General features: G+C 38.7%; 1 protein-coding gene across 1 annotated transcript in view; it reads right to left on the reverse strand.

Moving 5' to 3' along the window:
- The window catches only part of ATGRIP (Golgi-localized GRIP domain-containing protein), a 456132-nt gene that overhangs the window by 410787 nt on the left and 18572 nt on the right, over nucleotides 1-26773 (reverse strand). The window contains exons 2-3 of the mRNA XM_089402096.1: nucleotides 25416-25531; nucleotides 25138-25295 (exon numbers count right to left, since the gene is read on the reverse strand). Of these exons, the coding sequence (XP_089258222.1) occupies nucleotides 25138-25295; nucleotides 25416-25531 (274 nt within the window). The remainder of the gene's footprint in view (nucleotides 1-25137; nucleotides 25296-25415; nucleotides 25532-26773) is intronic.

Genomic DNA, 26773 nt, shown 5'->3' on the forward strand with positions numbered 1-26773 from the left:
GTTTTGATTGTTGAAGATGTTGTTTGAAATCTAGGATATGTATGAAATCCTAGTGGGGAGTCTAACATACGAATTCTGATGGTTGTTAGACACATTACTTGTTTGAATTGTCTCTAGGGTTTGCTATATGAAAGAACTTAACATATCATTGAAAGAATATTGAAACCCTAGATATAATAAGTTTGATATCTTGATGAGCTATGGATGTGATTTAGGATTTGTAACTAAATCTGGGCAAGAAGTTGAAAATGTTGAAATATAGCCTCTTGCTGGTTAAGTTTGTAAAGTCTAATATTATAAAATTTTGATATGGCTAACTTCATGCTTTTATAGCTTTGGTTGTACTTGTGATCGAAGTTGTGCAGGTACATCATCTTCAAGATGATGAAGATGATCATAAGTAAAGTTGATGTGATAAGCATGATATATGAATGTCTCTGAGAAGAAGCCATGAAAGATTCTCCAATAAGAAGAAGCAGATCTCCCTGGATAGAAGATATCTCCCTCAGATTAAGAGGGAGCCTGGATAGAAGAAATCTCCCTAGTTGAGAGGGAGAGCATAACATAGTCTTGATTGGAGAATGCATTTTGAAGGATATGTTGCTACATGTGAAGTAGGAAAGAAAAGTGTATGATTGAGGAATATTTTGTCAAAGATTTGATCCTACTATAACAAAGTTGAAAAGCAACATCTAGTTGTCTAGAAGACCCCAAAGGTTTGTGCTTGTTTTTGAACATGTAAAAGCATATTATTAATTGGGGTTGTGTTTGTGCAGGTAAATCTCTCGAAGGTTTTGATAGCATGCTGGTGACTGATCAATTTGATCGGGAGAGATTTGTAACTTGTTGTCCTTGATCTATTATATCAAGGAGTGTTGAGGCTTTGTGAGTGAAGCATTCGCTACGAGGATATTTGGTCGGCACATTGTGTTGATGTCTGAGTCCCGAAATTAAAAGGCTGGTGTTGGTCATAGAGCTTTGACCTTGGATACACAACTGGATCCCTAGGTTGATGGTTACTAAGTAAGCCTGATGGTACCTAGAGAGGCTGAAAGCTTGAGTCCATCTTAGTCCCACTTGAATAGATTGCCCTAGTCAAGAATCTAGTCCATGGCATTGCGGTGCCTAAACTGTTGAGAGACCAATGGATAGATTGCCCTAGTCAGGAATCTAGTCCATGGCTTTGCGGTGCCTAAAATTCTTCATGGTTCATATAGTTAAGATCTTCCTTGTACTTGTATATGATGAATACCTCCCTAGTTAAGAGGGAGTGTTGGAAAATGTAACTAGGTTTGGGCTTTATTAGTGTATTTGAGTCATCATGTGATGTACTTGTCAAAAGAATAAAGAAAAGAATATTTATTATTATTATTATGACTTATTAAAGCATGGGTTTCATGCTTGGGTGATCATGTTTTAGGTCAAAGCCCCCATTGAGGACTTCTAGGATTTATTCGAAGTTAATAGAGTCATTGTACTTTTAAAGAGACCCTTCTTGGGCTTTTGAATCATGTAAAAAGGTTTAGTATTGAGTCAAAAATGAAATATGTTGCCTCCACACCAAGTCAACCTTTAGATGATCAAGTTGGCCTCAAGGAGGGCTATTCGACCTCACCTAAAGGCTATAAAAGAAGCAGTTCGAATTCATTTGGACGAGAACATCTCAAGCAAGTTTGATATCTCTTTGGAAGTTAGGAAAAGTGTAAAGTGAAGGAAGAGGGCTAAAAGAAGTGCGAGTTTGGTCAAGGTGAAAGAAGGAAGTAAAATCGAAATTTTGGTGCATCTCTCTCTCTCTCTCTCTCTCCCTCTCTCTCTTTTGTGTCCTAGAATGGAAAATCGAAGTTCTCTTGTTGATGTCGCTACCAATTGTTGCATGGTGTTGCTGCTAGAACAAGTATAGGTCGAAGTTGCTATTGTTGGGTGTTGTTGCCTCAAGAAGTTGTATTGGGCCAAGATCAAAGTTCCTAAGTCAAGATCGAAGTCTCTCAGCCAAGATCGAAGTCTGCCAAGCAAGGTTGAAGTTATTGGGTCCAAGAAATTGTTGCATAGCGTTGCTACTGTTGTTACTATTGTTACTGCCAGGTCAAATAGGAACATAAGCAAAGGAAGAAGAAGGTTGACTTGGAGTGAAGGAAAGTTTGTCTAGAGTCTTGGATTATCTCAAGAAAACTATTTAAGGAAGAATTATTGACTGGGTTTTCCCCTAGAGCGGGGTTTTGCCCTAGCTGTGTGCCTATATCTGGTGTCCATTGATTTATGTGCTATTGCTTTGGCAATTTCTTGATAAACTAAAAGAAAAAAGATATAAAGGAAACCTAATAAGAAATCAAAAACATCACAAGTAATTATCAAGTACAAGAAAATCTTTGTCTTTCTAATTTTCTAACAATTACAAGCCCCATATGCCACGTTCATTCTTCGGGTCTAACTTGTCATTGGTTCTTTAGGATTTGGCACCCCCATGTCCACACTCCTTGAGTAGGGCCAAAAAACATTGCCTTAGAGGTTGATGCAACCAAAAGAATGAAAAAGCATATCATGGCCACAAAAAAAGAAAAAGAAGAAAATCAAAATACAAATGATGGTTGGGACATAAGCTAGCACGTTGAAAAAATCCTAGCATCAGTGCTACCCTCCTCATTAGCCATCACCCAGTTCATGAGCACATGATGCTCCTTTGCATGTCCCAACCCTGATAAGCGATAAATTGTCTCATCCTAAGGGGTAATATAAAATGCTACATCATAAAGAGCAAGCTCTAACCCTTGCATGTCCCAACCCTGATAAGCGATGAATTGTCTCATCTTAAGGGGTAATATAAAATGCTACACATAAAGAGCAAGCTCTAACCCTTGAGCTATAAAAAGGAAAAGGTGCACTAGAGGGGTGGAAAAAGCAGGTATCTCGTGCCTCCATGATTGCTCCCTCCTTTACATTCATACACTCAAGATGTGAACTCCCCATCAACTAGTCCCTTTGACCACAGCACTTGGCCATGAAGCATTTTCCCCTCCATTATGATACATTTACACTAACCTATTGATTTGAGATATTGACCTTGGAAATGTGACTCCCCCTTGAGGGGGAAGCACCTAATAGAGTTAACCATTGGCAGCCACCTCTATCAAGGTAGGAACACCTTTATGGGACTTGGTCTAGTTAGATATCGAAAGGTAATCCTTGTTTGAGATCTTGATATGCCCTTAACATTCAAGTTTGGTTCATTTAGATGCATATATGATCTTAGTCTCTAATGGATTGTTGTTTTCACTTGAGTTCATGTTAGCTTTGTCAGGTGGTCCACAAGTACCCGAGCCTCTTCAAAGAGATAGTTGGCTTAGCAGATGCAGCATTGAGAGAGTTCAATCTCCTGATCACTTAAGCAGATGTTGCATGTCCTGGAGCACCCTCAAGATCCAGGACGTTGGTCTACTTTGACTTGTTGATTTTTTGGGGTAGTTGTAGTCAGTATTCCCAGCTACTTAGGTCAGTTCTCAAAAGGAATTAAAATGGAGAAATTTAAAATTTTAATTTTGAATTTAATTTGCCTCCAAAATGCTTAAATTGGCCCCAAAAGATCAAGTCAGCCCAACCATAAAGACGCACCACTTTGGGCACCCTAAGCCAAGTTTATCCATCTTTTGATTAGCGTTGACCTCACACATGTGGGCAACAGACTATTTGACCAAACTTTTTTTGGGCAAGTTCTATGCAGTTGACCGAACTTCTGGGCAGGTAAACAAAACTTACTAGGCAGCTACAGGAGGTCAAATTTCGGCCCTATTCACCAAGATTGGACAAGATTTTGAGCAGCAGTAGGAAGGTCGAAAATTGGTATGTTTGACCAAGTTTGACTTTTTGGATTTATGTGGTCATTTTGACCTAGTTTAACTGGAAAATCGAATTGTACCTTTTGTTAATTGACAAATTTCTCCTGAGAAAAGTTTGTTGGGGTTTTTTCAAATTAGGGTTTTCCCTGGGTAAAATTTTATGTATCTTGTGTTTGGTTGTCTCTTTATGATCCTATTGTCATTATTGCATTACTGTTGAGATTTTCTATGTATAATTGCTCGATGATATATATGACATAAGTGAACTTGATAAAAGAAATCATTGGAAAGTAATCATCAAAATAGAAGATCAGATTTCTCCTAGAAAAATCAACATGGGATGAAAGCCTAGGTGAAAGAGAAACCAAGTTTGAAGCCAGCTTGTTTCAAGTTACTCCATGGTTTATTCTCTCACAGCTATTCAAAATCCAATCCTAATAAATCTGTTTAAAGCCCTCATCCGAGTCCTGTTGAAATTAAAAAAGAGGACCTAGTCCTAGTCCAAGTTCTATAGCCCTAGTTTAGGGAAAATCAGTAAGAAAAGTCAAGTTAATGATGGTTTTGATTTTGTCTTAGGAACGGAGTTGATTATCTAAGATCAGGCTAAAGAAAGATTGTTTTGTATCCTAGAAGGACTAACAAATTAAGAAGTATTTTCTTGACTGAGACTTTCTTTGTGTCCTAAATGAGCGCCGAACTCCCTACTCTGTGAATAAAATTCATGAACAGTGGCACATAAGAGAATCCGCAGCCAATCAAATCATATGGTCTGATTTCCATTAGGATCGGAGAGGGAATCTGCCCTAGAAGAAAGATGAGTTACCCTTCTACTAACAAGGAAGTTACGCTACTTAATTTGTGACCAATCTGCAACTTAAGGAAGAGTCAAAGTTTTGTTTGCTTCTTGAAGAAGGGTCGAAGCCCTAAAAGTCTGTTGGAGATAGGCCAAAAGGCCTCAAGACAAAGAGCAGGAAGATAAGAGAGGGCCGCAAACAGCAAGGGAGGGCCGAAAGGCCTCAGAGTCCTGGGAGACAGGCCCAAGATATCTTAGACCTTGGGAAGCAAGCTAAGATGCCTCAGAAGGCCAGCAATGGTGGACAAAAGTTATTAATGATGATTTTGTAAAGGAAAGTATGGAGCTCGACTATTTCCGCATGAAGCTAGAACCAGAGGGAGCTAATCTTTAGTTCCTAGTTCTCAGACTGATTAATACCATTGTTAAGTTTCAGGAAAAGGAAACTGCTATGACCACATGGAGGAAAAGGTATGCATATACTTGGTAAGTTTTAATAGATAGATAAAGTCATGTCATCACTTAATTGCAGATAGAATGGTTAGAATGCTCTATCTCATGAGCATGATTGAAGAAGAAAGAACTCTTCCATATGAAGAAAACTTGAAGGCATAAGTTTAGCATACTACATAAAGGCATGATGGAATCAACATACTATATGACCTCCTGAAGATTATAAGGAGGTGGGCCATAAGGTTTCTAATAAAGAAGGAACCATGTATAAAGATGCTAAAAGAAGTAGTATGTGAAGAAGTTGAAAGAAGAGTTCGTGAGAATACAACTACATAGATGATATAGATAATCAACATCTAATAAGGACTAGCTATGACATCTTCATGAAAGAAGTTATGAAGACCCTGATAAGTACGATGAAGAAGAAATAATTTGGTAGTAAATGTCTTGAAGATGGATTCTTACAATTTGTAAGGATGTTGTTGTTGCAAAAGTAGAAGGTATGACGAAGAGCCATCATAAAGAGGTAATTCTGGTTTAATGTTCACTTTTGATTTTTGAAAGAAAAACATCTGGTTGGATTGAAACAAGGCTACCGACAAAAGGTTGTAGAAAATCACCTACAAGTTACAACTAGTACACATAAAATTGGATGGATGATTATGAAAGGAACATGACTTGGAAAAACGTAGCAATATGAAGGATAGCCAAATGATGATAAAGAAGCTCACTTTCCAATGATAAGAAGGATGTCATGACTAGCATTACTTGGTTCAACACTATGCTTCGTTGAAAAGAAAAAGGGAAAGTGATGTATAAGATGGTCGAAGCCCTTCGAATAAGTTATGGAAGAAGATGGCTCCATGATGTAGAAGTTGAAGTTAATTCATGATATGATGATGCAAAAAGAGGAGCCCTACAAGCAGCTAATAGTACCATAAACTTCACAAAAGAATACATAGATGTTGTTGGAAACAAGTCTATAGTTAAGAGGGAGCTTGGGTATATTCCTTTCATGTAAAGGAATGAGTAGATCCTCCCTAGTTGAGAGAGAGAAATAGACACATTATTCTTATCTTCACAATATGAAGAAAGAATGTAGGATTGGGTAAGCATCTGAGAACGACACTTCTTGAGGATAGAAGTAGTCTCGGGAATTGATACTCTTTGAGGATGAAGTAGGGCATCCAATAGGCAAGAGTAGTTGAAGAGGAGATTCCTTGAAGATGTGTGACTCCAAGAGGGGAATGGTCCTAAAAGGACATACCTTGTGAACATCTGTATGGGGTATGTACCTTGAGAGACAATGATGAAGGTGTATATAAATCATTCTCCCCAGCATTGTACTCTAATCTAGTGGAGAGATAAAGTTGTTAATCAAGGCCTTGCTATATGAAAATGTTGGTTGATATGATGAGATGCACTAATATAAGTTGACAAGATAGCTTATGGGATGGCTTACCAATCCGACTCTTCTTATGAGAATTCTTCAGTATGAGAATGTCCATCAATGTATTATGAATACCTCCCTAGTTAAGAGGGAGTGTTGAAATGTGTAACTAGGTCCGGTCTTCATAATATTCTATGTACTATTGCTTTTATATATTTGATGTAAAAAATAAATAAAATTATTATTATTATCTTATAGCATGGATTTCATGCTCAAGGTCAATTTGTTTTAGGTCAAAGCAACCATTGTGTGCTTCTAGGTTTGATGCGGATTTAAACAGGAACGCAACAAATTACAAAGATAACCACAAACACAGAGATGTAGCAGAAATAATACTTCATTTCATTAATGTAAAATACTGAAATATGCTTACTGGAAATAAACCAGCTAGGGCGATGGTAGCTTATCTCTGAGAAGAGATGTGGCGGCTACATGCCTCTGAACTGTGTTACAATGAGGCTCAAAGGCCTATTTATTGTTGAGAAACAATGGAAAACCCTAAACATCCAAAAACCTAACCCTAGAAGATGAAATGCCAAACTGTGGGCCCCGTTTGGGTAAATTGGTACATCAACTTCCCGAGGTCATAACTTTGGCATATGATCTTCATTTGACGCGCACAATATCTCGTTAGAAAGATCTATCCAAGAACTACAACATTAGAAGAGCAACATCGGTCCATGGACCCATGTTGCTCCCAATTTTCCCAAAAAACATCGTTTAGGGCCTCAAAACGGCTTCGGAAGTTCAGGACCCGAAAAACTGCTAAAAATAGTAAGTTGTGCTACAATTAAGGAAACTGAAAAAGCTGAGAGAAACAATGGTGGGGGTCCAAGTGGACTTCACAGGTGGCCACCAATATCCACCTGGATCATTCCTCCCCCCTTAGGAAGCAATGGTCCCCATTGCGTTGAGTTCCTCCATGAGATGAGGAAACTTCTGTTGAACTTGGTCCCTGGTGAGCCACTTTCCCTGGTGAAGAAGTTGGCCTGCTTTGACAACTCGATACAGTGGGATATTCTGTTGGCGAGTGTGCTTGATCTGTGTGTCCATGATCCGATCACTTGCAGCTTGTTCCATGCAATCTGGATTTAATTCTGTGGGTGTGAGCTATTCTGCAATGTCAGATGTGTCTAGTAATGGTGGAAAGTATGGCAGAAGGCGGTCCACATTGAACACTGGGTGCAGGCTAAGGAATGGGGGAATGTTGAGCTCAAATGCATTGTCTCCCACAGCCTTGGTAATGGTGTAAGGACCATTTTGGAGTGGTCTCAGTTTCCGATAGGCTCCTGTAAGGCGTTCCTTTTGCAAATGCAACCAGACTTTGTTGCCCACCTGAAACTTGTGTGGCCCCCGATGTTGATCATGTCGCTTCTTGTACTTGGCATTTGATTTCTCCAGAATGTCATGGACCTGCTGGCGAATATGTTGGATGTGCTCAATGAAGCTGGTTGCCTTATCTGTTTCGAACTGGACATGAGCCGAATCTATGTGAGTAGCTGCAAATGGCATGGCCACATCAATGGGACATAGTGGCTAGAATCCCAAGCCCACTTGAAAAGGGTTGTGGCCAGTTGAGCTGTGAAGAGCTCGGTTGTAGCTGTGCTGAACATAAGGGAGGCTCTCGTCCTGTTATGCTCTTAACCTACAAGACGATACCAGAATACCAAATATGCGAAGAAATATACCCAGAACATAGAATAGTGAGAAATAACAGCAGGTATTTTATTATTCAAAAAACAATGTTCACTTGCCTCTTCGAGGGGGCAACCTCCAATAGAGCAGAGCTCGATTACAAAACAAGACACGATGCTCCTCGAGGGAAGTCTCTATCCTTTATATAGGATTAATACATGCAATACCATGGTTATTATTAATTCCATCTATCTAATACCATGGCCCCTTTGCAACTAATTGTGGTCCCTTCATTAAACGCGGGTTAACCACTTACAATTATTAATATGGGCTTTATTGACTCTTTACTTAACTATAACTATGACTTGATCCTATTACATAAATAAGGGGGTTAGGGTGGGACCCTAACACGTCCCATGTGCGTGGATGCTTTGAGTTGTACATGCGCAAAATGTGTACAATCATCCTGTTGACAACCTATGTCTGACCATCAGTTTGAGGATGGAACGTTGTGGACTTAGTGAGTTTGGTGTCCAGCATCGATCAGAGACTGGACCAAAATGTACTAATGAACCGACTGTCCCGATCTGAGATGATAGATTGTGGAATCCCAAAATGCACCCACACTCGTTCAAAGAAGAGTTTAGCAGTGGCTTCTGCTGTGATATTCTTCTTGCAGGCCGCCATAATGTCCATCTTCGAGAACCTGTCGACGACCACAAAAACACAATCATTTTCCATGCTTAGTGGAAGGAAGGCTTGACATGTAATCCATGGAGATGGATTCCCAAGGTCGACTAGGGGTAGGCAGCGGGGTATAGAGGCCTTGCTTCTTGATGTTCGATTTGGAATGGCGCAGGCAGTGCATGATTTGATGTACTTCCCGACATCCTATCGAAGATTTGGCCAATAGAAATACTTTTGCAGTACTGCCACCGTTTTCTCGACCCCGAAATGCCCAACAACCCGATTGTAGTGTGCTTCCCAAATCATCTTGGCATGCTCGCTTGAAGGAAGACAAAGGTGACCCAGGTGGCATAACAGTGCATCCTGGAGGTGAAAATCTGGAACATGCCGACCCTACAAGAGTGTCTGGTATGTGTGGCCGAATTCTGGGTCGCTTTTGTAGAGAAGTGGCTAATCAGAAGTCTCGTGCCCATAAGAGTTGAGCACGGCGGTTAATGCCATGATCAGTGGTCGACTGAGGCAATCTACAACATTATTGGTGCATCCCTTCTTATACTTGATATTCAAATGGAACTGTTGCAAGTATGTAGACCACTTCTGATGGCGATCATTTTGCAATTTCCCTTGGGTCTGTATGAACTGCAGGGATCAGTGGTCTGTGTGGATGACCATTTCCTTCCCCAAAATGTAATGCTTCCATTGTCGGCAGGCCTGCACAATGGAATACATCTCTTTGTCATAAGTGGGATACTTCCGGACTGTGTCTGAAAGTGTCTCACTGTGATATGCCACTGGATGCACGTGTTAAGTAAGGACTGCCCCAATAGCATAGTCAGAGACATCTGTCTCAACCTCAAATGGTTGTTGCAAATCTGGTAACATGAGCACTAGTGCTGTGCAGAGGCTATCTTTCAACTCTGTGAATGCCTTCTGTTGAGATTCAGACCAAAAGAATTTTGCTTTCCCTCCTCCCTTGGTGACTTGACTCAAGGGCCAAGTGATATGAAAAAACCCCAACACGAACCTCCGGTAGAAGTTGGTAAGACCTTAAAAGCTGCGGAACTCTGTCAGCGTGGTTCGAGATGGCCAATCCCGAATGACTTGGATCTTCGCTGGATCCACATGCACCCCCTGTTCATCAATAATGTATCCCAGATACTGAACCTGGGTCATGCCAAAAGTGCATTTCTCCAAATTGCCACATAGCTTGTGTTTCCACAGTGTTTGGAGAACCTGTCGAATGTGGTGGAAGTGCTCTTCCCAACTCTGGCTGAAGATCAGGATGTCATCCAAGTATACCACTACAAATGAGTTGGTGAATGGCTGCAAGATGTCATCCATTAGCCTCATGAAGGTTGCAGGAGAATTTGTCAATCCGAAAGGCATAACCAACCATTCAAAAAGGCCCTCCTTGGTTTTGAAGGCAGTCTTCCACACATCAAAGGGTTCGATTGGCACCTGGTGATATCCTGACTTCAGATCGATCTTGCTGAAATATTTTTCCCCCTTTAGTTGGTCTAGGAGGTCATCAATCCGCGGGATCGGGTACCTATTACGGACCATGATCTTGTTCAACGCCTGATAGTCAATATAGAGTCTCCAAGTCCCATCCTTCTTCTGTACCAACACGATCAGGGTCCCACAAGGTGATGAACTCGGACGGATGTGACCTTTCTGCAACAGCTCCTGAATCTGCCTCTTGATTTCATCATTCTCCAAAACGGAGCGCCGATAGATTGGTCCATTGGGCAACGGCACACCTGGTGTTAGATCGATAGAGTGCTTGACCTGACAGTGCGGAGGAACCCCTGCGAGGGAGGTGAAGATGTCCTCGTACTCCTCCACAACCTTGTCCATCTGTAGTTGTCATGCGGAGGGGCCCTGTTTGGAGGTTGTGGCCATCGTCTTCTTCTTTCCCTGAGGGCGTATCATCAGGAAAACAAATTTCCCAGTTTTGGAAATGAGCTTACTGCATTGTTTTGTAGTAATCAAAGAGATGGCGGTAGGTGGTGCTACCTCCAGTATCCTGTATAACTTATTTCCCAATGTAACAATAACAGCATGGGGCCTTCATTCATACACAGCATGTCGCTTCCACAAGTATGGTTGTCCTAATAATACATCACAAACTTCAAGGGGATCAATGTCACACAATACCTCATCCGTGAAGGGCTTGATGTTATATGGAAAGCGACACTGCTGGCTCACACGAGGATCCCATCCTTGGTGAAGCCACCCGATGGTGTACGGTTGTGAATGTGTTGTGGTTGGTAAGCCCAACCGCTTCACGACCTCTGCCGAAATGAGGTTCTTTTGGCTCCCGCTGTCGACAATGAACTGTAGCGGGGAGCCCTTTACCCACATCTGGGAGTGGAAGAGACGCTCCTCCTCTGGATCTTCGAGTTCCTCCTTCTGTATCTTCGTGGTGGCAACGGTGGCATTGGGCTCCGCATCGATAATCTGCTTCCCTTTGTCATTCCCCTTGTCAAGTTCTGACTAAGAGTCGGAACATGCATCTGATTCTGAAACCTTTAGCTCGGCCACTAGTCACTGCTTGGCCCGACACTCACTTGTGTTGTGAGTGGAGCTCCTATGGAACTCACACCACTTTCCCGTGTCCTTTTTCGGCTTCACAACGCTGTTCTTTGCTTGCAGCTTTGGCGAGTTGTCTTGGGTTGTCCTGCCTTGGCCTCGTCCTTTGTTCTGCGGTTTGGGGGCACCTTTCCCTTGCTTCGAATTGGCAGATCCAAAGTCTCGCTTCTTCTGTTTAAACTTTTGCTCGACCTTGATGGCATATTGGTATGCCGTGCCAAGCGAGGGGATGTTCAGGGATTCTATTTCTTCATGGATGTACTTGTGCAGGCAGCTGCGGTATTTGAGTACCAAATGCTGCTCTGTATCTTTGATACCCAACTTCGTGCGAAGGGTATGGAAAATATTGGTAAACTCCCGCACGTCTTGGTCCATTCCTTGCCGCAGCGTGGTCCACTTTATGTATTGATCCTCATAGCTTCCGACAGGGTAGTACTGCTCCTCGATGGCATCCCAGAATGAATCCCAAGTGGGTGCAGCTAAAAATAGTGAGCCTGTACTTTCATCCTTCAACTCACAGTAGGTTTCCCACCAGTCCTTGACGTGGGGGGCTGCTTTGAGAAGAGCGAAAATAATCTTTTCCCGACTGGAAAAATCATGAATAGAAAAATAACCCTCTAGCAGATTTAACCATTTATCTACGACATTTGCGCCTATTTGACCCTCGAAAATGGGGATTTCCAAATTAACTTGTACCTTAAAGGGCGTGGAGTTTCCAGAGGAGCTGCTGGAAACCGATGTGTCGCCTTTGGGTAGCCGCTAAAGGATCTGAGCAAAGTTGTCCATCATCGCGTTCCTTTGTCGCTCGAGGGCTTCTTCGAGCAAGATTTTGATAGGATCTCCTGCCTCCTCGTCTTCCTTTTCATCCGCCATGGGAGGCCGTCGGTATTTACGAGGCTGGTCTTGCAAAGGTTCGACCAATTCAAGCCCTAACTCCTTATATCCCAACCTCGTTGGGGACATGCAAAGAAAAACAGAGAAAAAAAGGCAGACCGCTCTAATACCACTGATCCGGACTTAAACAGGAACGCAATAAATTACAGAGATAACCATAAACACAGAGATGTAGCGGAAATAATACTTCATTTCATTAATGTAAAATACTGAAATATGCTTACAAACAGAAATGGAAATAAACCAACTAGGGCGATGGTAGCTTATCTCTGAGAAGAGATGTGGCGGCTACATGCCTCTGAACTGTGTTACAATGAGGCTCGAAGGCCTATCTATTGTTGAGAAACAATGAAAAACCCTAAACATCCAAAAACCTAACCCTAGAAGATGAAACGCCAAACTGTAGGCCTCGTTTGGGTAAATTGGTACATCAACTTCCCAGGATCGTAACTTTGGCATATGATCTCCGTTTGACGCGCACAATATCTCGTTAGAAAAATCTATCCGAGAACTACAACTTTGGGAAGAGCAACATGGGTCCATCGACCCATGTTGCTCCTAGTTTTCCCAAAAAACGTCGTTTAGGGCCTCTAAACAACTCCTGAAGTTCAGGACCCGAAAAACTGCTAAAAATAGTAAGTTGTGCTACAATTAAGGAAACTGAAAAAGCTGAGAGAAACAATGTTGGGGGTCCAAGTGGACTTGGCAGGGGACCACCAATATCCACCTAGATCAAGGATTTTGACATGGAGTCAAGAAGTCAAAAGAGTCATTGTCATATGTGAAACACCCCATTAGGCATCTTGTAACAAGTCAAAGAAATTATTTTTGAGTTATATGTGTCAAGATATCCCTCCAAGACCAAGTCGGCCTGGCAATGAAGAAGCCAACCTCATAAGGGCAATTCGTACTCCAAGGAAGTGTATATATACAAGACACTCAACCTCATTTGTGAGACAACCAAGCAAGCCCATTGAAATATAAGAAAAAAGATAAAAGGAACAAGCAAAGAAGGATGATTAAAGGAAGAAGAAATCGACAACTAAACCCTAGTTTTTGTCTCTATTCTCTCACATGTGCGAAGCAGCTAGGGCACAATTTGTTGCCACATATCCAAATTGCAATCCTCTCAACAGAAGCCGAAATTTTGGAGCAAGAAGATCAAGTTTGAAGGCTAAGTATCTAAGGGAAAAGAAGCCAACCAAGTGAAGAAAGAAAAGACATAATTCTGCCCTAAAGCCACTAAAATGTGCAAAAATCAGAATTGCAGTAGAGGTCTAAAAGTTGCAGACCTGAAGCTGAAGCCGAAATTCCGAAATAGAGGTCAAAATCTAAAATGTGAAGTTGTTTCACTAGTGTTGACTGTGGAAGGAAAGTTCATCAAGAAGGCAGGTTGACTTGGTCTTGGAGGGGTCTCTCTCTTGGGTCTAATGGTCTTGGAATTCGTCATTCAAAGATTCTATGAGAAGAGAAGAATTTCTTGTGGGTTTTCCTCTCTAGGGGAGGTTTTGGCCCTAGCTTGCAGCCTACATCAAAAAAATTATTTTAAATATTTAAAACCATGACTCCAAACTAATAGACACAAAATATGCAAAGTTTGCTCATATATATACCATGTAAAGGTGAATATATCAAAATGGCACCAGGTCCAATACATACAGCAACAAAATATATAATCAATGAGGCTCTAAATGGCCTCTAGTGTCCAAAAACAAAGCCTACAATCTATGGGGCTACTGCCTACTACAAGTCTACATATATCATATTTGTGATCAACATTATCACTTGAAAGTTGAAACTTCTCATCATAATCAAACTCATTTGGTTGAGTCCCGACTCCCAAACTTTGTAACTGCTTGAGTGACAAACTTCTCTGTTGGTTCAATGACTTGAGTCTCAAACTTTTGAAGGTATTCTGCCCTAATATGCCATATTACTTTATTTGGTGCTCCACATGGATTTACATGGTCTCCTATCCCAGCCAAGTGCTGCTTGAACCTGTTAATACCCCCTCATTCAATAGATTTTTGGCAATATTTGCAGATCATTTTAGCATCAATCATATCACAATGAGCCCATGCAATATCCTTGGATTTTGGAGGCATGCTGACTACTACTTAGCTCAAACTCTCTATTGTCCCACTACTACAGCGAAAGCTCAACACTCTCCAAGCTCACAATGAAGCTCACAAAAACCCTAAATGAGATGTGTGAGGCAAATGAGAGGGGAGACCTCCCTTTATTGGCTTGGTGGGGTTGTTTTTGAGAGAAACAACACTTATTTTCCCTCCAAACCACCTCACAAGCCTCCAAGAATTCCTCTGGTGGGTCCTTTGTCGGCCTGGCAATGAACCGATCGGTTTATGCCCGGTTTGTATAAAAAAAGGGCGAATGAGGGCAATTGACCGGGTTCTTTTACCGGTTCGGTTAGTTTGGCCAATGAACCGGCCGGTTTGATCGGTTTCCGGTTCAGACTGATCAGTTTTTAATACCATGTTTACAGCTCCCTCTTTCCATCAAGGTAAGTGAACTTCTTGTCCTATAATTGATTTTCTTGATGCAGGCTTCAAACTGCTCCCTTCTACTTCATCTTTATGCTTTGCCACGTTCTTTTACTTCTTCCTTTTTGCTAGTTAGACTCGACCTGCAGCCTTTATGAAAGAACAAAAAACGCAAAGTACAATGATGAAATAGCTATAGGAATAACCAAAATGTAGAGTACTTATCCTTTCGAAGAAGGTTAGCTTCCTCTTAATCTTGTTCTTGTTCACCACCCTTATCTCCATATCATCATCATGTCATACCTATCAAACTCAAAAGCTAGATTCTTTTAAGTTTTTGCAGCAAAAGAAATTAGTTAGGGTTTCCTTTTATAAGGTTTTCCAATTCAAGTCTCATGTAGTGTTTACAAACCCTCGATACCAAAAACCTTCAAGATGTTACAAACTGTAAGATCTACAAACCCTAGGTTCTTTTCAATCATCAAGATCTACCATACAAAGCTTCTACAAGTATGCTGCAAAAACCCAAATGCATTTCATTTCTTGATCTCAAGATCTAATCTTCACATTCAACTAAATACTTGGAGTGCTACCATATCAACAATTATATGTCACTTTCTCTAACCTATATCTATGCAAGCCCTTTATCCTTCAAATGACCATCATGAGCTAGATAACTTGACACATATCATGAAATGCACACAACAATTATACATACCTTTACAACTTTACCTTATCTCCTCTTTGCAAAGATTCAGTTCTTCTTCAAGTGTCAATTCCAGTCATTCTTCGGCAAATGTATATCTTCAACACAGGTGCCCTCATTCTTGTATGCCTAGATATACTCTTATTTAACTACATATTGAAGCCCTAGCCCTCAAGCACTCTTCTCAAGGCTTAGTTAATGGTATGTTGCTCATTGACATAAAGATTTGTGCCCTAATCCAACTAAGAAGTACCTTGCTTAAGCCATTCACATACATCATTTTGAACCAACTAACTTAGAATATCATTAGGTGATATATAATAGGAAGCCTCCCGTCTGGTGAAATTCCACTAAAGAGTAGGAGCTGGAGTGCTAAGGTGATATTGGCAACCACCTCATTGTTTTATCTTAGTCTAGTTCTTACCTTGTGAGGCCTCTCACAAGCCCTGCTAGATTTTGAGGCAACTAGGACTATTAAGAAGAGTGACCTTTTATTAAAGTATTGAACTACATCTATGACAACCTTTTTGTAGCATACCATGAGAACACATCCCTAGGGCTAGGAGACTGTCCCCTCCATTTCTTACATCATGTTTGCATGGGAACAGTAGGAAATGTCCCTTGTCATCCTCAAGATTTAAGTGATTGCGCAAGGACATCCTTGAGTTGTACCTTTCCCAATGCAACTTCCTTTATCAGAAAGATGCCAAGTTGACCCTTCAAGATCCAAGAGGGACATCCAGGGGTGGAGGATTTTCCCAATAACAAAAAAAATGATTTTTCTTTTGTATTTTACTATAGTGGGAGGGTTGTGCTATTTCTTTATAATACATCTTCATATGAAATCCCTTTAATAGTTTATTTTACTAACAACTACAGTAAGCCACTTATTCAATGTGCAATGTAACTTGAGCAACTATTGTTCATGCACATAGTGAAAATTATGCTTTATTTCTCATTTTAGAATCAAGAAATTATGCTTTATATGTTCTAGATGTTGAAATCCAAAGTGCAATTATATTCAACAAAATTACCTACTTCTATCATTTCTAGCCTTAAATAATAATTTATCTATTTCAACTATCCATTTGTAAAGAATAATTGTGTTGTTGAGGGATAAGCCCTTTACACTAGCATTATTGGAATCAAGTGGTTCTAACTTGGACTGACAGTTTCAAAACAATTTGGCCCAAAACTGGTTCGATTCCCAAACCACAGAACCAAACTTTTCATCTAGTTGCTAATTAAACATGTCCAACTTGCAAGCCTGACACCCAAAGAAACCAAATTGATCGAACTAATCATTTCTAACTTCAAATAGTCCAACCCACAAGCCCTGTGACACCAAAAAAATAAACTATAAAATACAAATAGCTAAAATCTTCAAAGAGGTGGCCCCCACACCTATTTAGCTCATGCTCTTCTTGTTGATTATTTATGAGCAATAAGAGATTCCAAGGTTATGGCAAAGAGAGTTGTTTTGGAGTGAGGTTGGAGTCGATTAGGCATTGTTTGCAGGTTAATTGCAATGGATAACGAATCCACATCAACAACCTACATCATGGTTTTAAAACCCGATCAGATTGAATTGCTACCAGATCAAACGGACCAGTTCATTAGGCTTGGAGACCAACCCGACCAATGACCCCAATGTGGGTCGAGGTAGACCCCAGTTTGGTACCAAACCGGCTATTAGCCAACTAGTTTGGTATCAAATCGGCATGAACCAATATAAACATCAGTTCCATCGTAACCCAATTGGGTCATTAGCAGCTCACATGTGCACGACTTAGACACACACAAAGTAGTTCAGGGTGGTATTCGTATGAGTGATTTTTTGGGAAACTAGGGGTTGTTTCCCTCCAAACCTATAAAATCATACCTCCCCTCTTATTTGCTTCACGCAACTCATTTAGAGTTGGGGAAGTTGATCCCAATGTAGATTTGGTATGCCAGTGGAACTAGAATCAATCGTTGAATTAAGCAAAGGAAAACAACCAATGGGAAGCACTAGTTGTGCAGCTCAACCAACTCATGCTTCTGTTAGGTCTTAGTTTTCCTGCTAATACTACTACCAAGGTTGTAGAGGAGTCTAAGAAGTCCTCAAACTCTGAGTAAGATGATGTTTATGTAGCTCATGTTGATGATCCCATGCCTAGTCGTGGTGATGAGTTTGATGAGGAATGCTCATGTTGATCAATGATATGTGACGTCTAGACTCGTAGTATGGCAATCGCCCAATAGCTTGTACCATTTTTATAAGACTATAGAGGCCATTTAGAGCCTCATTGATTATGTATTTTGTCGTTGATATGTATTGCACTTGGTGCCATTTTCATATGTTTACCTTTACATGGTATGTAGATGATCAAACTTTGCATATTTTGTCTCTAATGGTTTGGAATCATGGTTTTAAATCTTATTTTTTCATTAATAATAACATTTCGTGTATTTTTTTAAAAACAATTCACTGAGATCTGCCTAGTCTGGTTTTTCTGGTTCCAGTTCAAAAACCAACTTGATAGGTGGATCGGGTCGGTTACAGGGTTCAGTTTTTAAACCTATGGTCTACATATCATCCACAAGTTTGGAGAAATTATGAGCCGCATTATTCAGCCCATTCAAAGGTACATAGAATATATTTCAAACCCTCATTGTTTTTCTGTATAACTTACTAATTTATGTTTTAGCATATAAGTATTAGCAGTTTTATATTTGTAGATTTATTTCCATTGTTTGGGATGATATCATGGTCCCCAAAAATATGATACCCTGCATGGAGTCATTGGGAAGTGTTGGATTGTAGATGTGTGTGTAAATATTGTGATAAGGAAATCAAATGGAGGATATGTAGGGCTACAAAAAACGCTCAGCTAGCATAAAAGGGCAGGTTAGACCATGCCTAGTGTTCTTGATAAATAAAACCCCAAACGCAAGATTTTGTTGATGATGTTCCAGCAGAAAAAAGATAAGCAAAAACAAATTCAAGATGAGAAAGGGAGAAGGGGAGAGATTCCATCAATGAAGGTGGATGTAAAAACCTTAGGCGCTAAGCCTCCTCCATGCATACTACTGTTAGAGATCCCTTTCGATATATTTGTCCAAGTCCATATACGATTGATGACAAGCCCACATCAAAAAGAAGAAGCTCAATGACTTTTTTCACCCTGCACTACTGTCTCTCACCCAACCCTTGATAGCCATTGGAAGAAGCAATACAAGGAAGTAGCTTTCCAATCATGGCTTGATAATATGATGGAGATATTCCTTCAATGCATCTCAATCACCTTATTATAAATCTATGTTAAATTCCATAGTTACAAGTAGCCTAGGCTTCAAAGGCCCTAATTTTTATGACCTAAGCAGGCAAATTTTATAAAAAGAAGTCAAATGTATTATGGATAAGTTGAAATAGTTAAGAGATTTATGTTCTAAAACGACATACCATCATATTTAATAGCTAGACTAATGGAAGACCCATACCATAAACTAATTTCATCATTTCTTGCCCACAAGGAACTACGCTTCTGAGATCTACTAATGTATCTAGTCATGTGAAGTATGCACGATTTTTATTTAAGTTGTTAGATGAAGTGATTATGGAGGTGGGGATGTCAAATGTTGTTTTGGTCATCATCGATAACCATGTTATCACTATTAATATGTTGGCAAAAATCCAAACTTTTTCTTGTCACGATGCACTACATATTGCCTAGGCCTAATGCTTGAGGATATAGGGAAATTAGATTGCGTGAAGAGGGTTGTAGAGAAATCCATAGGTATTACCAATTACATACACAGCCACACCTGAATTTTGAACGTTATGAGGAAAACCATTAAAGACAGGAAGATTGTTAGGATGATCATCACTCAATTGGCAACAAATTTCCTTACATCACAATTTCTCATTTAAAAAAATAGACTGAGGATGATGTTTTCTTGAGATGAATGAAATTCAACTCAGTGGAGTTATAAACCTAATGGGAAGAATTCTATGGAAAAGTTTATCGAACCCCTTTTTGGTCTAAAGCAAAAGATGTTGTCCAAATTATTGAGCCTGTTGACCACTCCATGTCATCTACCCTATAACAGTACACCCCCTTTTTTCGCAAAAGGGATTTCATCATGTTCCAATGTTCAAATCATCCTGAATTCATCACCAGTCTTTAGTTTGTTAAAGTTGTAAACCCATTTTGTATTTTAATAATGTAAATGATCTTAGTAAGACCATTATGTATGTAACAACCTAGATAAGCCTATTATTTCGATGACGATTTCTATCCTAAAAGGTTTTTCGTTTCACTGATTCATTTATGTTTTTAAACATAGATGATTGGTAGAGTTTTTCCCTCCAGCCTCACCCCAAAGCTAGGGTGAATTTTGTCATCAAGATTTTAGGTAAGTCCTAGTGTTCTAGTCGAGTCTTCTGTAAAGTGATTTGGGAATAATTTTAGCTAATTGGCTAAATTATTTTATTACAAATCACTGGGTCTACTAGATCATATTTGAATCGTAGAATTCGGTAAATAATTGAGGGTATATAACAAATGGGTTTCCCCCTTCATGGGTTAAATGTAATTATCTTCTGTAAATAATATTTTAGCCATGACGCTAAAATATTAGAGGGTTGGAAAAAATAATTAATCCCCTCATGTGTCAATTAATTAATTTTTCTGGCAAAAATAAATTAAAAATCCTAAGCCATAAATTTAATTAATTAGAGTCAAAGTTAAGTCTCAGGAAAAATAAATTCTCCAAATTAAAAAATTCGTGGGTTTTAAAGAAATTAATTTTTGGGAGTCCCCCACCAAGGGAATATTGAAAATTTCAAAAAAAATTGGACCTTTGGGCCTTAGTGGTTAATTGAAAGTCGATTTTTTTAGGAAAATAACTCAAAATAATTATTTTTGAGTTAATTAAAAATCAATTAAATGAAAATTTCGAATTTTCCTCGAAAAATAAATAATTTCGACGGAGAAAATTAAAAGATAATTAAATATTTTTCAATGGTCAAAATTACTTTGACGGGGGTCAAGACTCAAGCCAACTCGCCGTTTGAGCATTAATCTATAAATTAAAGGTCATTTGTCACATCAAAGGATCCAATCATTGAGGCGTGTACTAGCTTTTGAGGCTCTCTTGTAATCTTTTTTCTGAAATAATACAATGCAAAGTCTTTGGGGTTTTATTTGATGCCAGTGTTCCTCTTCAGTGTTTTATGGTAATATTTTTCTTAATATTCTGTTAATCTTATTTGAGAAGTAGTTGGTTAATAGCTTTCGTAGAGTAATCTATTACACAGGTATCTTGCTTAGATTATTGTGTTTAAGGTAGCATTATAATTTAATTTGATTAGAAGCTATCTCTAATCTTTGAAAATTTAATCGTTATTTTATACCCCTATTGATTTACCAGCTTAAATTCTAAGTTGTGGAAATCATTCGTTTTCAGAAATTGGGCGTTTGGGGAAGTCCTCAGTTGGACCAACCGACTCTCCAGACATAAGATCTGGAGAGCCTTCCTTGTTAAAATCCTAATATTATCTAACGAATTTCTTCTTGCAGAGACTTTTTAGGCTAGTACCTAAATAATAATAATAATAATAATAAAAACATCATTTATCTTCAATAATTTGTGTTAAATAGTTAGACCTAGCTAAAAAGAACATAAATCCACAGATCTGGGAGCCGAGTTGAACTCATACTCCTTGGATCTGATAAATTTGTAAATTTAATTGTATAAATCTTTAGAAATTTTAAATTTTATTTTCCAACTTGTGATTTGGATTTCAATTTAATTTTTTTGCGTATATGTGGGATCTGGGGTTTTATTTTTGTTTGCAGGGATAAAAAACGACGAACCCATTTATTTGAAGATTCAAATCTGAGTTTTCCATAGTGAAATTTGAGAAGGAAATTGATTTTTGGACAAATTGTTTGAATAAAATTTTAATTTTTTGGGGACAGCCCTTGGCTTCCTCAATCTTTTTCATTGTCCAGCCTCCCTTCTACCCTCAGCTCCAGCTCTTTGTTCCATTGCACTTCGAAACCCTCTACTCATCACTGATAACTCCTCCATTTGCAGCCCTAAACCCTCATATTTTCCCTCAGTCCCGCATCCCTGTCTCCTCTCCATTCCTCTATGTTTTTCCCTACTCACGCGACCCTGTGTTCCTCAGTGTGCTTCCTCAACCCTATCTTAGCCTACAATCAATGCTATCCCTCACATATGACATTTCGATTTAATATTTTTAAGTGGTTTGTCACCCTTTTAAAATAAATTTAAAATTGTTTTCATAAACACTTACCACACTAAAAATTATTTATCACATTAAACTTGCTAAAGTGTGACACAAATTTTAATCTAAGTTCTTTTTTGAGTTTATTGTGATAAGGGTTTTTTGGGCCTATAATCTTTAAAAATTTTGTGGGGTAAAAATTTAAATTTTTATATAGTCAAGGCAGCATATAATTTTATTTTTTAATTTCTCTAAGTCTGATTATAGGAGAAATATATTTCTGGATTTGAGACATTAGAAAAAATAATAATTTCCAGAATTATTTGAAGAGGTGTTTGATCAGTAAATTGGCATTAATTAACATCTAAATTTCATTTTTATCCTGAATATTAAATCGTTGAAATTTAAGTGCTTAGGCTTTCATTATTTGCATGATTCAGTTAAGTTTTGTGATCATTGGTTTTAATGCTTGTTATCTATTGAGATTGCTCGCTATCTAAGAAGGAAATAGTTTGGATCTATTTACTTGAATTATTGGATATTTCTTGAATAATTAATTTTGAGAATTTTCAAGTAATTGTGATCCGCAATTTTATTGAATACTCTATCGTGGACTTGTGGAGAATTGTATATCTTTCAGTTCTTGAAATTAAGTATTTTGAGCATCTGCATCATTGGGATTTTTCAATTAAATTTCAGCAAGTACTTGGCATTTAACTCAGAATAAATCGTATTCTAAGTGTTTTGAGTCTTTAAAATCTCGCTTCACTAAAACATCTCCTAGGTCCTCCTTGCATTTCGCATTCTAAGTTAATCTATGTTTAATAATCGACCTCCAAGCATAAGCTTGGTTAAAAGAAAAATAGGAACACTTTTATGTCTTCTCTCCAGAAGTCTAGTCTTTTTTAGTGTCTAAAACGGTGACCTTGCAGTCGTCAGAGCCACAATCTCTACAACGTCAGAGGCACTGAATATGTTAGATTTCAAGGAGAGGGATCGTTAATCATAACCTCATGCTTCACCTTGACTTCTCTCTGCCATTCACTATCAAGTTTAAGCTCAATACATACAAAGATCAAAGGACATACTTAGAATAGGCATAGAATTAAAATTAACCAAGATCCTGAATTTCACATTAGTTTTAGGAACTGCATGTCATATAGGTTAGTTATTCATCCAAGCAACAATTATGCATCTAGTACATGTCCTAAATTTACTCAACAAGATATTTGACTCCATAAGGCATTGGTATCAATCGTCTAAATCTAATATAATCCTTTAAAATCAATCTAAAACGAGTATTTGGTCGCTTAACTGTGTCTCCCAGGTTGGTTGGTTCCCAACTAATCTTTCTTCCATCCATTTCCATAGGGTCTACCCCCCTGAGTCTGTTGTTGGGAGATAGCTTAAACAAAGATATTGGGGATCGGGATGACATCCCCCAATCTGAGCCGTTGTCGCGGTGCCTAGACATTTTGTGCGACAATAGATCCCATTGCTAAGGTGTTGCAAATGCTAGCTAGGGGCAAAGGTTATATTTATGAGGTCATGGATTAGGCCAAAGAGAAAACAAGGGAAGCACACAATGATAGAAGACCAAAGTATCGTACCTATTTAGTTGATCATTGAGCAAAGATGGACCACAAAGCTCCATCAGCTTATAAATGCCCCTATGTACTCCCTGAACTAGAGGTACAATTATAAATCAAATTTGAAGCAAACGAAGATGGGCAGGTGAAAGATGGATTATACTCATGCATAGAGCACATGTTGCCAATCCAAGTGACCAATATGTTATACACAAGCAGCCTTGTGATTTAGCGTAAGCAACGATACCTTTGGCAAAAGCATGACTATTCAACAAAGATCCAAGGACCAACAGCCTAAGCAGTATCATAGTTTTTAAGTTCTACTACTCAATGTTCTAGACATTATATGATTATAGTCAAAGTTTCAAACTCATTTCTTTGGAAGTTCTCACTTTTCGTTGACTCTTATCGCAACTAATTGATCAGAGTAAATTGGCATCCAATGCCCTCAGTTGCAAAAAAAATTCAATTCAGGCCTTGAGTCAAACCAGTACTTTTGTGTATGAGAAAAATCTGTTTGTCTTTGAGTGCATACACATGAAGAAGGGAAACCATTTTGGAACAAAAGTTGAATGACTTAGTCTTTGTGCAATACAACTTTCAATTGAGACCCAACAAATTTCTAAATAGAACACCCGTTACAGGTCCAAAGCACATTTACAATTGTTATTGCCATTGTGGTAATGGGCTCAAGGGACTAAGGTTCAATGTCGCACACTTGTAGCTATATGGTGGGGGGTGAAGTCACATAAGAGCTTTCTTACCTATTTGATGGGGCAATGATAAGAATCCTAGAATATGACATGGACCTTTGGAAGAGGGCCTCCATTAGTAGTTTAGATTCGCTTATATAGGTTTCCTCATGGGCAGAAATCATCTACTATAGAAATAATGCATGAGTTAATGACATCCTCGCAGTTGCTTGTGCTTCAAGCATGGGGATCTATATCTTCAGTCTGTCTCTTCTCTCTCAAACACATAGCAACATCCAAAAATAGTGAAGAACATGGCAAAAGTCTTTCTAAACATGATCAATACCAACATCCCATACAGATAAACAAAGCACCTTTCACAAATTCACGCCACAAAAACATGGTGTTCATTAAGCTTAATTTGTTCTTTATTCTTAAAAGGCCTGCATTTCCATTGTTAGGCCTTCCAAAATATCCTGCATTTCTCAACTGTCTTGATAGTTACAAATTTCAAATAATCTCTCACTAATCACATCCTTTTGTAGCCATCACTTTAACAGTGATTTTTCTTAACCATGGCATGTATCATTTCACTTCAGCCCACAGCTACGCTTTCTGACAACACTCTTGGCTAATTGAGTTCAATCTTCACTTGATCTTCATTAAATGTGTTATGATCATGATGTATACAATCTTATCAGCTATAAACTTGTGACAAGCAATTGTGTACCAAACTAAATTGCAAGAGACCATAATGGTAAGCATTCAGTTAACAACACTATTCAGATGCAAAATGTGAATTGCTCTCAATATTACTCTGTCCCTTCTCAATTTAACAATTTTGTTATAATAAACTGGCTACACCTTTTTCAGAATACCTTAGAATAAAGGGAAGACAAATATAACCAAATGACTTAGATTACACCATGCAAGGGCTACTTCTATTTATGCTTACCAAAGACTGAGAGTTCCTTACTTTCTAGCACATTCTTCAAAGGGGTAAGAAGGTTGTTTTGAATTTACAATCTACTTTGACTCGCACAGCAATATGAGACAAGAAATAACAAAGAAAAGCACCTTTCATGTTCCTTTATCAGTTTTGCATGTGCATGATTTGTTTCATTTTTTTCCTTGGAAATTCTTTCCATGTCATCTTGAGTTGAAGAAATCCTTGTAAATGCTTCTGAGACCTGCCCAGCTGCTGCAAGAAGCTGAGCTTCCAACTTCTCATTTATCTAGATATAACAATCAAAAAGGTAAATGCATGATCCTATAAAAACAATATAGAATGACTAAATAACAAAGATAAGAAAAAGGTACTCCAACAAAAATTGTGTAATTAAAATAAGAGTTACCAGTATCAACTCTCCTATGCGCTTCTGTGCAATGTCCTGACTATTCCTTAGTTCCTTTTCCAGCAACTCCTCTTTTGCATCCCTTTTGATTGATTCTTCATCCAAAACCTTCTTGACTACAAAGTTGCAAGAAAGTGAGAATATATATGTCTTGAGGAGAATCAGGTTTTTGAACCATCAATGTAATTTAGCAGTTCATTGAATGTAACTCATAGAATGAAATTCATTTTCTCCAGCATTGAAAGTTATTTTTCCATCTCTAACGTGATATATTGATGATCCATTTGATGAGAACACAAGGAAGGATGAAAAAGCAATTATTCTAGTGACTAAAATAGTCAATGGGACTAGAAGGTACAACCAAGTGTAGATGAAGCAAGGAAGTGTATAAGGCAACTCCAAATTAGTTTAAGCCTAAAGATCTAAAATTTTAAATCATAGTAGAGTATACTGTATAACATGTGTCAAGACCCTAAATAATATAAGATGCATTTTCAAGATATAAAATAAAAACTCTAGTTACAAACTAAAAATATAGGGTGCCCTTGATTAGTATTAGACAATAAATTATAACATGGAACTGTTTTGTGAAAATATGGAAAATGCGGCAGATGTGGATGAAATAACATTTGAGGTAGTCGAGGGCCTAGAGGACATCAAGGTGTCTATCGCAAAGTTGACTGCAAAGGGCTCCAATTTGAGTCCTGCAAATATGGAGTTGACTCTCTTGTTTTTCCTCTTGCTGACACATTCAGAGATGTTGTTTGATCACGCTTTTTCCCTCCTAGTCACAACACATTACTCACCCCCTTGTTCCCAAATTGGGTGGAAGCTCTAATCCAAATAATTAGAGAGGTATTATGATAGTGCACACTTTTCCCAAACTCTATGCCACCGTCCTTTATATGTTGCTTTCAAAATACTTGGAAAGCACTAAGCTTAGAGGCCTTGGAGTCAAGCTAGTTTCAAGGAGGGTTCCAAGACATTGACCACATTTTTAGTCTCCAATCTATCATTGAGAAGGTTAGACAATAGTCTTCTAAGGATGTGTTGATTTGTGTGCTTCAAGAAATCCCTGCCTTCAAGCCCAAATAGTTGTTGTTTTAGAGATTTCCTTTCAAGCCCTTAATTGTCAACATTATTGGGCTCAACAAGACCATGATACTTCGGCTGCAAACAACTCATGGCTTCTCTAACTTTGCCAAGATTACCACTAGAGTTATGCAAAGGTGTCCCCTCCCACTGAATTTATTTGGTCTCTAAATTGATGAGCTCTAGGAGTTCCTTGGGAAGAACATGCATGTGGAGTATGGTTGCACTTTACACCATGTTCGATGTCTTCACTGTGATGCTCCTCA

Source organism: Pinus tabuliformis, chromosome 2_1 (genome assembly GCF_031772625.1).
Source record: "Pinus tabuliformis cultivar Carrire ecotype Pingquan chromosome 2_1, CPIR1, whole genome shotgun sequence".
Classification (NCBI taxonomy): domain Eukaryota; kingdom Viridiplantae; phylum Streptophyta; class Pinopsida; order Pinales; family Pinaceae; genus Pinus; species Pinus tabuliformis.